The 13,114-nt window shown below is 38.4% G+C and overlaps 1 protein-coding gene across 4 annotated transcripts; it reads right to left on the reverse strand.

Moving 5' to 3' along the window:
- Window positions 1-543: 543 nt before the first annotated feature.
- LOC114757410 (early endosome antigen 1) lies at window positions 544-11,169 on the reverse strand. Of its 4 annotated transcripts, XM_028946464.1 has the most exons (9): window positions 10,967-11,164; window positions 10,463-10,596; window positions 9,403-10,027; window positions 4,238-9,252; window positions 2,776-3,637; window positions 1,991-2,673; window positions 1,605-1,746; window positions 1,429-1,516; window positions 544-1,328 (listed from the first exon to the last, which is right to left on the reverse strand). In XM_028946464.1, exons 2-9 carry the CDS (start codon window positions 10,511-10,513, stop codon window positions 1,226-1,228), a joined length of 7,569 nt encoding a protein of 2,522 aa, XP_028802297.1. In that variant the 5' UTR covers window positions 10,514-10,596; window positions 10,967-11,164; the 3' UTR covers window positions 544-1,225. The 4 variants fall into 4 exon arrangements, with proteins under 4 accessions (XP_028802297.1, XP_028802294.1, XP_028802296.1 ...); XM_028946461.1 differs by lacking the exons at window positions 544-1,328; window positions 1,429-1,516; window positions 1,605-1,746; window positions 1,991-2,673 and having other exon boundaries at window positions 2,699-3,634; window positions 10,967-11,169; XM_028946463.1 differs by lacking the exons at window positions 544-1,328; window positions 1,429-1,516; window positions 1,605-1,746; window positions 1,991-2,673 and having other exon boundaries at window positions 2,699-3,637; window positions 4,238-9,241; window positions 9,416-10,027; window positions 10,967-11,168.
- Between the last annotated feature and the right edge of the window lie 1,945 nt (window positions 11,170-13,114).

Consider the following 13,114-nt stretch of genomic DNA (forward strand, 5'->3'; position numbering starts at 1 on the left):
TAAAAAAAAACAAGATACATATCATATAGGCCCTCACACTCTCTCTTCTTTCTCCAAAAGCAAAAAAATTTTGCTTTTTCCAAAACCATGGTTTTGACCCAAAACCATGGTTTTGGTTTTTGGAGGGGGTGTTTGGGTAGATTATTCCCCAAACCATGGTTTGGAGTGTCACCCAAACACACCCTAAGGTTCAAGTTATTAATCTAGAGGAGCTTCGTCCATTCACCACCTTATATGAAGATTCAGATTCGGCAATCTTAATGGGAAAAATATCAGAATAGAACAAGTAGCTCTCCGCTGAACGACAATGTCAAAAGGAATGTTGTGATTTTTACAGTTTAAAATAACCTATGCCTTCATTTACTTCACCTCAATATACAACGTTTCCCGTTTGGCTAGCTAATATTTTTGCCTTATGATTAAAAACAAAATCCGTTATTGCTATCTTCATCCCACATTTTGCTTTCTTCAGAACTTTTTAAAGAATGCGAGGTAAACCGGAAAGAATCGAAAACGAACTGCTTTAACACTGGACAACATGCATTATGGTCATCCGAGTTATGCTCCAAATAGTCATAGAGGGAACATTTACTAAAGGATCTGGGCATCAGTGGTCATAAAGGCCTATGTAAGTTATAGCGCCACCAGTATAAATGATTCATGATCAATAGATTTAAACATCCGTAATGAAGCTATGATTGATATGATAATACAAAAAGAATGGGCAACTTTGAAATTTCTTATGGCTCAGTAGATGGAAAGACGCCAAAAATCAAAGATCCAAAGAACAAAAGAATCGCGACTTCCTAAACCTATCTCATCAGACAATCTGCTATCAGTACGTCCCATGAGTCCATGATTTCTCTGTGGAACATGGGCTACGCTCCCAAAATCTCATCATTGTGATTTAATCAAAGGTGAAATGCTTCAGACTCTTCGCAGATTGCCCCAGATTCGCCTTTTCTTCCATGTTGTCTGCAGTCTGCACAATTTCCAGCATCTGTATCTTCATTCATTCATAACAAGTATTTTGTAGATAATTGTCTGACAACCACAACCCGAAGAAGAAAAGAAAAAAGATGCTTACATCTAATTCCTATCCATCCTGCCCCCCCGGGGGGAATCAAATATATCCAATGTTAAAAGAGAGGCACCAAAAAAACTTGGCCAATCAATTATAAATCCAGTACTTGACTGAGCATCAGCTAAATTAGGGATTCTCCTTTTAAACCACAAAAAAGGCAAGGAGTGTGTGCATTATAGCCCAGTAAATCATAATTCCAAGTCGCAAAGCAGGCTGTCTCATTAGAGCTCGATCACATGATACCCTGCAAAAATGTGAAAGTAAGATAAACACTAAGCCCTTCGCTTTTAGTAAAGGAAAACTTTTCATCGAAGTAATACGAAGAGGAGGAAGAGCAAGCCTACCACAAGCCATCAATCATGTCAGTCAAAGGTCTGGTAAATCTTGGGAGCGGGACAATTTTTGATGAAGTGAGAGGCTTAAATCCATGTACTGTGCCACAAAATGGAAACCGGAAAAGTTAACAAGAAACTAAATTCTGTCTTTCAAAAAAAAAAAAAGTCGAGTAGTGCAGAATTACCTTTGTCCTCTTCATCATCCTCCATCCTACTAGTACTAGCACGGTCTACATCTACAGCAATGGCAACATGATCATTATTACCCTTGCGCAAACTGCGAACTTGAGGGGTTACAGATGTCCCTGATGCCGTCCACTTGTTGATCTGCTTAAATAGTCAAAACAAATCAAACCTTCATGCATGAGACAAGAAGACAGTAACTTTATATTACTTGATGTTAACAAATCTCATCACTTCCTTTTCATCACCACCCAAACGCATACTTTATTATTTAACCAGAGTGAAATGGTGTATTAAGCTACCTATGTGATAGTGGTACATAAATGGGCATATATTCCTTTTCCGCAAGCAAAACCAGATATATGCAAGGACAAGATTTTTGTCTCACCACAGGTTCAACTTCCACAATTTCTGATCTTGTGATAGCTTGCTCTCCAGACTCTTCCACACCATCAAGCAAATTTAGTCGTGATTCTTTCTCGTGCAAAGACTTCTGCAGAGCTTCAGCTTTGTGTGTCAATTCTTCTACCTTTCTACTTTCTACGTTCAACATTGCATCCTTACTATCTGCAACTGCCCTTAAATTCTTAATTTCTGATAACAAAGAGATAAGCTTCTTATGAAGTACCTCTTTGTATTCATCAGCCTGAGTATTACCGTTCACTTCAGGAAGCATATCATGCATCCCATCTTGAGAGACCATCATGTCAACCCACATCAAGAACTCAAGGATCTCATCTGAGCTTCTCTTGTTGCCATTTTGTGACGCAAGAAGATCATTGGTACATCTTGTAACCTCTTGCCTTAAGAAAGAAATCTCAGAATCCCGCTCTTGTAGTTGGGATTGCAAATTTTCAACCTCCGCAAGTAGGCTTGAAGACAGGCGGTGAAGCTCATCAAACTTACTTACGGTGATGGAAAGCTTTTTGGTAACCTTACCATTAGAAGCTTCAAGATTCTCGATTTCCATATTCTTGTGTTGAATAACCTTTTCAAGTTCCTGAATCTTTTTCGTCAATTCTTCCATCTGCATCTCTTCCTCATCCAGAGCTTGTGTCAGTGCCTCAATTTCTGCATTAAATCATGATTTCCAAATAAGTACAATCACATATCAAACATAAATACAATACAGGTTTACTATATTAAAAACACAAGTAATCAGACAAAACTCGCCTTGGTCTTTGCCAGACAACAAATCCAGCTGACATCTAATTTTCTCCTCTAATTCACCAGTTGTTACTAGCCTATCCTGCAGAGCATTCACCTTCTGCTCCAGTATCTTCCTTTCAGCCTCAATCTCATCAATCTGTTTGACTAAATTTTGCTCTTGCATCTTTGAAGATTGAAGTTCTTGAAAGTAATTGTTTGCAGTACCTTCGGCAGCCTTAATCTGATTTACAAGGTCCATGCAGATCCTGTCCCTTTGAACATCCTTCTCCTGAAGTTCTCTCTGCAAATTTGTTATGGCAGCCTTCATTTCCTTCTGGTTAGCATCTAGGAATTTAGTTCTTATGCTAGCAACCTCATTTGCAGCCAACAGCAACCTATCTGCTAGAGTCTTGATATATTCCCCAGATACTAAACGAGCCACACCACTAGAAGGGTCTATTCCGTCCTCAAACGTTGTTGATTGAAAATTAATCCCAAGATCAGAAGATGCTGACTCATTAGCAGGCAGATCAGCTTTTCCATATTCAATTACAGCAATCGAATTGGCACATGCTTGATAAAGGTGGGCTATATTCTCACGTAAAACAATAAGTTCCCCATCTTTTTCACTAATTTCTTTCTTCATGGCTTCACAGGACTCTCTTTGGGATATCATATCCCTTTGAATGCTCACCAGTATTTCAGATAATGTTTTGCCCTGTTCCTGTGCCAAACTCAAGTGCGTGTGTATACTTTCCTTAATAGAACCAAGCCCTGTCAATAACTTTTGCAGTTGAAGCCCAAGAAGACGAGAATTTTCCGTTAGGTTATTATCATCAACATGGTCAATCATCTCTGACCAAGGATCCTCAGACACAAAGCTCTTCTGAAGAAGAAAAACAATTAATTAAATAGGATGAAAGAATAAGTAATATGCGTAATAACAATGAGGTATTGAATTATCTCATTTCGGGGATATAATGACGTGAAAAACCAGATTCCCCGCATTATGAAGAAAAACTTAAGTTAGCAACATAATAAAAATCCCAATGAAGAAACAGGTGATCAAAAGTAATCAATATGTACAGAATCAGTAAATCCTGAAGCGAACTATTAGCCAAAAGAAATATATATATATATATATATATATATCTAGTACTCAGTTTGTTGTGCCTTGAAAAGTCGGCATTAATTTACAACAAACATATATGAACAGTATCAGTAAATCCTGATGCGAACTATCAGCGCAAAAAAAAAAAAAAATCCTCTAGCCCTCAGTTTGTTATGCCTTGAATAGTTGGCGTTAATTTCCAACAAACGTATGTTCAAAACATATTTGAATAGCACAGGTTATGGCATTTTTTATTTCTCGTCCTCATACCAGATGAAAGACATTTGATGTAGATTAAAGCCGAAAGGCAAAACATCAAAGCAAGAAAGAGCAAACGAAAAATTGACTAAATAAACATCAACATAGTAAAAATACCTGATCATCAGATGACCTTCCTAAAATGCTGTCATGTCCTCTAGTAACAGATAAATCAACGACAGGGGCAGCATTTTTGGCTTTCATGCATGACTCAAGACCAACCTTTAGACTTCGGAAAGATTCCAAATCCACAAAAAAAGCGTTGGCCATTAACTTGCCAGTGTCACTGAAGCCTTTGTGAAGTTGGTTCAAGCTAGATTTTAAGCCCATGATCTCAGCAAAATGGCTATTGCTTTCCTCCATGTGCAAAGTTGATAACTTTTCAAGATGAGAAATTGCTTCCAGTTTGTCGGCTTCAGTTAAATCCCTTTCCTTTCTGATATCAACAAGTTCACCAGTAGCTTTTGCAAGCTCCTCCTGGTAGGCATCATTCCTCTCTTGAACTTCATTCAACTCAGCCAGGAGAAGCTCTGCTGCTCTTTTAGATTTCATGGACTCTTGCTCTAGAGAAGCCACAGTAGCATGCAAACCAGAGCATAGCTTCCCAATCGATTCCAGTTTGCTTACTGGATCACTTCTCTTGGATGCAGTTTCAGGTTCAAGAGCTCCTAGCCTATCTGCAAAACTGGACAAATGTTTGAACTTCTCTACAAACTCTGCAAGTGCATGTTCCCAGTTGTTGTTCTCAGATTTCAAGTGCTCTATCTCATTAGTCATCTCTTCAATTGTTTGCTTCAGACCATCTCGTTGTTGAACCAGCATCTTCCCTTTCCTGACAGCGACATTTAACTTCTCTCTAACAGAAGCCGACTTCTGTTCCTCCTGATCAAGCTGCTGCTGCAACTGCTCAGCTCTTTTAGTTAAAGCTTCAACTTCACCAGATAAAGCTATTTGGTTGTCCAAATACCTATCTCTCTCCTCCTTCACATGCATCAATTCATGAAAAGCCGCTTCCAGATCTTTCTTCAAACTATCAATAGCTGTCTCTCCCTTATCATCAATATCTTGGCCTCTTCCCTGGTTAAGAGCAGCATTAGCTTCTTGTGTATGTTGTCCATCATGTGAATCCTTATATGCTGGTTTTGTTGCCGAGAGAGTTGTATAATTCTCTAAGAGCTTTCTTAACAGTACTTCTAATGAATCAATACTCTCCTTGCCAGAAACCAAATATTCTGTTTCAAATTCCTGTAAGGCATCACCGACTAAATCTTGCAATTCTTTGATCCTGCCCTCCATGGTGAGCATTTGCTCTTCAATGGCAGATTTCTGCTTCAATTTCTCCTCCAAGCCAGTTACCTCAGCAGACAGCCTATCATTCCCAAGTTCAGCTTCCCTTGCCTGCAATGATAGTTTCTCACATTCATGCTCCAGTGACTCCAATCTGTCAGAAAGATGCTTCCTCTCAGACGTAACAACTCTGAGATCTGCCTGGAGAGCAGACACTCTCCTTTGAGATTCTTCAAGATCAGTATTTAGCAATCCACAATAGCTGTCATATTGTTCAATCTTGAGCTGAAGAGAATCTCTATAATGATTAGCCTCAACAAGTGCTCTTCCTAACCACTCAATCCTATCAACTGTCTCCATAGACCGCAAATGTGAAGGCATATCAATTCTGTCTACAAGCTCTTCCCAGCTCTGCACTAGTCTATTTCTTTCCATTAATGACTGCTCCAGCATTTCATTTTGTTCAGCCAGTACATAGAACTTGCTCTGTAACTCCTCAAAGTTTTTCCTTAAATCTTCCCCTGTATCAGATTGTTGCTGAACATCTTTCCAGGCATCCGTGACATCAAAGCCAGCACCAGGGAATGAACCTCCTTCAGCTGAAATCTTCTGATCTGAATCATTCATAGGCAACGAGTTTCCAGCAGCCGACCTAGCCAACCAATCAATCTTCTCAATAAGGTCCCTTGAATGAAACTGCTCTGGCAGATCTAGGTCTTCCAAAATCTCTTCTATCCTCTGAAGTAATGAATCTTTATGAAGAAATGACTCTCTTAAGGCATTGGCTGAATTGCGTATGTATGAAAGCTCAGATTCCAGAGCCTCCACACGTTCACCAGCCTCTGCATAGGTCTTAAGTTTAGCTTCAACCTCATGAATTATAGTATCTTTCAGCCGTAACTCCTGCAAGCATCTCTCCAATTCACTGGATGTTTCAGCCAAGGATTGTTTCAGGCCATCCCGCTGCACAACCAAACCTTTGCCCTTGCTAACAGCTATGCTAAGTTTCTCCCTTGTGGAGGAGACCCGTTGTTCTGCTTGCTCAAGTTCTCTACTCTTTGCATTCAATTCGGAACATACAGCAACATGGGTTTCCTCAGCCTGACGTAAGCTTTCCCTCAAAATAAGTATTTCATTTTCATGCTCAGCACAAAGGGTTTCTAGATAACGCATCTTTTCCTGCATATCCGATAATTCCATCACCTTAACTCCGTAGCCTTCTTTAGCTATGTGCTCCTGGAGCTCAGCTTCTCTAGTTTTCTGGACAAGAGTAGTTACTAACGATTCTAAACATGAGAGAGGTGCTTTGTTCATTTTGATCTTCATCTCGTCCACCTCCAACACGCCTTCAACTTCATCAACTAACTTACCAACAACATCTAAATCAAGACACTTCATGTTCAGTTCCTCCATTTCCTTTTCCTTGTGCATCAAATCTGACTTAATCTCCCTCGTGATAGACTCAAGTTCCAACCTCCTATTCAGTATGTCCCCAAGAGATTTAATGACGGTCTCAAAGATGCTATAGTTCAGTAGATCAGGCAATGGCTCACCTTGTACATCTATCTTATCTTCATCTGTAGACCCACAGTGCTCATGGACAAGCTTCCCCAGGTCATGGTATATTTTATTCAATATAACAACAGCCAATTCATTCTTCCCATGAACCTCATTACACCTTGTATTCATTTCTTCAAACGAAGTACTCAATGTTCCTTGTTCTGCATAAGCAGTTTCAAGCTTCTTCCGAAGATCTGCAATCACTTCTGCTGCTGCATTAACAGAAACTGCAAACCGATGATTGATGTCAGTGCTACCGTAACTGCCAGCAGCGGTAGTTGAGGAAAAATCTTCTCCCACTGCTCCATCCAGCTTCGCAGCTATTTCAACAATCTCAGCCACGGTAGTATTCCAGCCTTGTTCAAGTAGCGTTGCCCTCTCTGTCACCTCCTTCAGCAAATTTTCCAGCTGACTACCAACAACAGAGGCCATGTGATTTGAAATTTGTTGCATGTCATGTAAATCACTGCGCAATTGACTAATTTTCAACTGGCTATTTCCAAGCTCCGCACAAACTATAGTGTTTTTGGTTTCGCGAGAGAGGTTTTCTTCCTTTAGAGCTCTGCACAATTCCTCAAGATCATTTTTCTTTTCTTGAACATCACCCAGACGTTGCATTGCAGCTTCATATTGAACTGCAAATTCAATGTTGGATGCTTCCAAATCTGAACAATGTTGTTGCAATGCTTCGGCTTGGTATTTGTCACCAATTTCTTCTATTTTAGCCTTGCATGCATCCAAACTGCTATTAAGAATGGTATTTTCTTCGGTAAGTTGTTCAAGATGCGCTGTGGCTTCTTTAAGATCAACTTCAAATCTCATCCTTTCCCCCTTTTCTGCAGATAATTGATCTTGAACAGAAGCAATCAGAGATAAGAGTACATGAGCCTCAAGAACAGCAGATTGTTTGTCCTCTTCAAGCTTCTTTTGTTGATCAGATAATAATTCCAGGCTTCCGGTTAAGTTTGAAATCTCTAATTGTAGACTTGCCACTAAATCTTTACTTTCAACAGATTCTGCTGACAGCTTGCCAATCTCATGGGCTGGATGCTCAGCTTCCATTTCAGTCTTATTGCTATCCTCAGTCACCGAAGACAACCTTGCACTTAGGTAAGAATTTTCAGTTCTTAATTCTTCAGCTGAACCCTTTAGGTCAGCCAATTCTGTTGACAGCTTTTTACTTTCAAAAAGGTGAAACTCCTTTTCCTCCTCAAGTTTATTTTTCTCTCCAATCATCAAAGAAAGCGTTTCACTCATGACGTTGTTTTCTGTCTGCAAAGCTGTGACCAAGCCTATACAGTCAGTTAGCTCTGTGGACAGATCCAGTGAATCCCTTTGTGACAATTCAAAATTATTCTCCAACTCAACGACTCTGGCAGAAAATGCTTCAGCCTTTGCTTGGGCAGACTTGAATTGGCTCTGCAGTTCCACATTCTTGCTGACAACATCATGTAATTCAATCTGGCAATTAGCAAGCTCTTCTACAAGGCGATGATTCTTGTCATTGATTTCACTATGTGAAGCTCGGAGGTCAGATAGTTCATTAATCAACAGACAACGATGACTATCAGACTCCTGTTGAAGCTCCAGCTGTTCTGTCATTTGCAGATTGAGTATATCATTCTTTAGGTTTGCCAGAAACAATTCTTCTTTGACTCTCTCAAATGATTCTAGAAAGGCAAAATCTTGTAAAACTAGAACACTGGCTACAGGATCTCCATGAGAAACAGTTCTTCTAGACTTGACTAAACAGTGATACTCTTCTTCACTAAGCCCATTTATAATTTCCGTCAGCTGAACGAGGTTGATTGAGTTCACATCAGAAATAGGAGAGATGCCCAGTGTTCTGTCTGCGTTTCCTTCATGAGCTCCTACTGACAATTCATGAATTTTATCCACAGGTGCAGATCCAACAAAAGCATGCCATTGGTTAAGCTCCTCCTGAAGTCCCTTGTTCTCCCCCTCTTCATGAATCAAACCAGGAAATACCTGTCCCTCCAGGTTATTCAAAACCTTTCCTGCCGTTGCATCTTCGTAGCCCTTAGTAGAAGCTGAAAAATTGTCTGACATGATGTCCTTAACAGAAGATTCTTCAACTGCCTTGCCTACTTGGTCTGCTCCATAAGATTCATCCTCACTCCCACTCTGCCCTAGAGCAATCCCGGAAAGAACCTGAGCATTCTCACTGACTTCAGACAAGGGAGTCTTCTCATGACCATCAATTTCAGCAGCACAGCTTTGAAAAGAATTGTTTGCCTCAGAACCATCAGCATCCTGCATTGTCCCTAGCAAGCAACAAATGAGATCATAATTAAACACAAAATACACAACAGTTTTCCCAGCCAAATCTGATAGAATAACATCATCCAGAATTAAAAAGACAGAAAGTTGTGGCCTTGAATAAAATGAAGAGAGAGGTAAGAGAAGAGCACAACCTACATCTGTTACCTGATCTTCCCTCGTTAGAGTCAAGGATGTACTCAAAATTTTCTCAGGTAAAAGCAAACACTCTTCCCTCTCCTCATCCTGTCTTTCTAATCTAGTAGCACCATCCGCTGCAGCTGCAACTGAAGCAGGTGAGGACAAATCAACAGTTGCAGTAGAGATATGATCGTCCATTACTCCACCTTCAAAATTAACCTCCCCCATTTCCGTACCAGCATCCTGAGCATTTCCCCCCTCATTTTGGACTGACATCTGAGAATCAGCTTCAGCTACTACCTGATTCTGAAGTTCTAACTCAACAATAGAAGCCAATTCTGCTTTGATATTTGCCTCATATGCGACATCCACTGATGATGAATCAACAGGTGGAACATTAAACTCAGGAGTTGATGAATTTGCCAAAGACTGCAACCCCGATGATTCTGTGACACTCAAATTACAAGCAGTGGCAGTCTCAACCTCCTCATCAACAGTATGAGACGATGCCATTGGCATAGGAGCGCTAGTTGCAGCATCGGTTTCAGACTCTAGATGCTCAGGTTTGCCAGATTTTTTTGAAGATTTTCCAGCATTATTACTGCCTTTACCATCCTTCTTTTGACGGAATTGTTGAAGCTGATAACAAAAAAATAATAATTAAAATCATGAACCTTTATAGCTAAAGCTTATCGGTCTAATTATTTAAATAGGAAGAGAGAACAGATACCAACTAGATAATTTCATATCCACTTTTTTTTGGGGGGTGGGGGTATAAATATTCCAGTTTCCAGGCAAAAATAATGATGCTAATAACAATAATTGAAGCGATGAAATTCAATGGTCATCGTTGTTTCCTTGAGTGTAATGATATTCCAATCCCTACGGAACAACAGTCTAAACCCCTTTATATTCAGTGACATAATTAACTCAATTGCTGCGCTGCCATCATGCAAGCAAACTTCGGCGGTGACCACTCAACGTATTGAAATGGAAGAGAAGCAGTTCCCTATTGCTATGTCCATATTTATAATTGAAAATTGTGATTAAACGAGATAGCCAATATAGAGATACCCTTTTTCTCCCGGCTGCAAGCAGATCGGTGCGACTCTTGTTTTTGTCCATCCGACCCGCTTGGCTCTCGCTTCCTGCTGTGACGGCGACAGTCACCACAAGCAAAACCCAGCTCCCATTTAAATCCCCTTATTCTGCAGCCAGAAGGGAATAAAACACGATGACGTTAAGACTGTCAACAAGGTGATCAGAGTTCAAAACTGCCCCGCGTTATCTTCATAAATCATGGAAACTAGCTCTTCCGCACAAGATAAGACGTTGCACAGCCCTTTGTAACAGAATATTCGGACAACTGCAAAAGGCCCTGAATTCTAGATTTAAATTTATATTGCCAAAACTCACCAGCAACCAAACGAGGCATAGCCAACTAATTTTGAAATATCAGCAGAGAGACACCACCAGAGAACCCGCAAATCAAGAATTAAACTTCGAAATTATTTGATTAACTAGACAAACAAGAGATCAGTATTCAAAGGTGGATACTGGGACGAAAAGAATCAGCACCTCGATTAGGGATTGGCAACAAGGTGTCCCTTGCTAATTTGTTAATAAGCGTGATGTCGCCTCGAATTCGATGCAGTGTGAATACGGATTCAGATAAATTTGTGTTTAACTATGAACTAGATGGCGCAGCCCTCTGCCACGGCGTTTGATTCTGTGCGTGTTTGAGATCTTACGGGCGACTGACCTCTTTCCTGCCGGTGAAACTGTGCTTTCTCTGGTCCGTAATTTTTTCAACTTTTTTGGTGCGAAACCGGGACTTTCATTCTGCGATTGGGCAGTTTAAGTTTTTTCAAAGAAATGTCCCGAGAAAACGTTTCCATTAAAAATAAATTAGGCAAGCACGTGAATATTGCTCATATATTATAAGAAAAGCATGAAATAAAAATATAACCTACTTAGTATAAAAGTAACTTGATTTTCAATTTGATCCTAAATATAAAATTCAATTCATTTTATTACTTATATTTATTTATTTTTTAATATAGTTTTTGTAAGTTTTAATGATACCATCACGTAATAATTCTAGTTAATAGTATTTTTTAAAAAATAACATCTATTTATTATAAATAATTAATTTAAATAATTTTTAATCTAATTAAATTAATCAATTAGTTTTTATATTAAAACTACATGTAGTAATTTTTATTATCTTGAATGATGAGTGTTATTTGAAGCAACAATTTTTTAATTTAGGTTTATATTGTTAGTGCATTTTGGTTCAATTTCATGCCTGCAATGCAATAAAATACAATATATTAATGGGTTAATATAATCCTTATTCTTTTAAATTTACTCTCATTTTGATTTTAGCCCATCATATTCAAACTATAAATTTGGACCTTCTTAATCCAAGTTTTCATTGAATTATGGGAACCAATGTTTTGAATAAAAAAATTTAATAGACCATAATTTATTATTTAAAATTTAAGAGATTAAAATCAAAATGAAAATATATTTAAAACGTCACGGTTTGCATTAACCCTGTATTAATTAAAATTTGACATCTTGGACCCTAAACACAAAAAAGAGTGGCGCTTTGCCGGCTTTGATGCGAAGAAGGAAAGTGACGTGGTCCTCGTTGATCACGTTCACTAGATCAACATGTTTTCGTCCTTGTCGAAATATAATTTTCTTCTCAGCCAGTAAAATGTTACAAAAATTAAAAATCATAATTCTAGTGATTGTTTTCTGTTAAGGGAAAGGAAAATTTGGAAAAAAAATCTTATCGAAAATTTTATTCGTAAAAATAACCTAAATCAGAGTATCAAAAATATCGATATTCTGTACGTGCAAAATTTAAGGATAGTGATAATTTATGCTTAAAATAATTTATCTGATTATTCTCAGTGAAAGATTATTTTTCAATTTTTCTTTAAAATAATTATAAGCCTTCCAAATTTCATCCGCTTGAGCTGATTTAGATCTCATGTTGCTGGCTATCTCTATTATCCATTATAATAACTCAATTGGTGTGTATATAATCCAAATGCTTAGCATTGCGTCCCTTAATTATGTTTATGGGGAAAAAATGCAAAATATGGATTGTTGTTAATCCCTTCACATAATTTTTTAGTCCGCTTGTAATTAAATGTATTGATTACTCTGTGTGAACTCCGCCATTAATAAACTAAAAAGTTATTTAGCACCGCACAGACATTTAAAAAAAGAAAGAAAGATAATCTTCGGTCACTAATAGCATGTGAAATGATGTTACAGAGAAAAACAATATACTCCTTTTTTTGTTTAAAAGACAGATATAATTAAATAATGACAACATAAAATAAATATATAAAAATAATCTTATTGTAACAGTGCAACCAAACATGTTGGTGGAGCCTTATCTTCTAAGCAACGCAGCGGTGGGTGAAACTGGGACTGTTGGAAGACATCATCATTTTTTTTTTTTTGGGTCCATTAAAAAAGCCAAAAGGGGAAGAACAGGAGCCATTATCGCTGCTGGCTGCTTATACGGTTTGAAGTTTTGCCATGAAATATTAATCTCGTAAAGATTACTATTGTATAGGAAAATAGTAATGTTAAGATTTGAAAGCGGAATCATGTGAAGAAGATATGGAGAAGCAAAGCAACTGAGCCCAGCAAAGAGGAAATTCAAGTGGCCCAGTATTGGAGATTGACACGCACCTTCTC

This window comes from Neltuma alba, unplaced genomic scaffold (assembly GCF_004799145.2).
Source record: "Neltuma alba isolate B1F8T4 unplaced genomic scaffold, ASM479914v2 tig00010594_pilon, whole genome shotgun sequence".
Taxonomy (NCBI): domain Eukaryota; kingdom Viridiplantae; phylum Streptophyta; class Magnoliopsida; order Fabales; family Fabaceae; genus Neltuma; species Neltuma alba.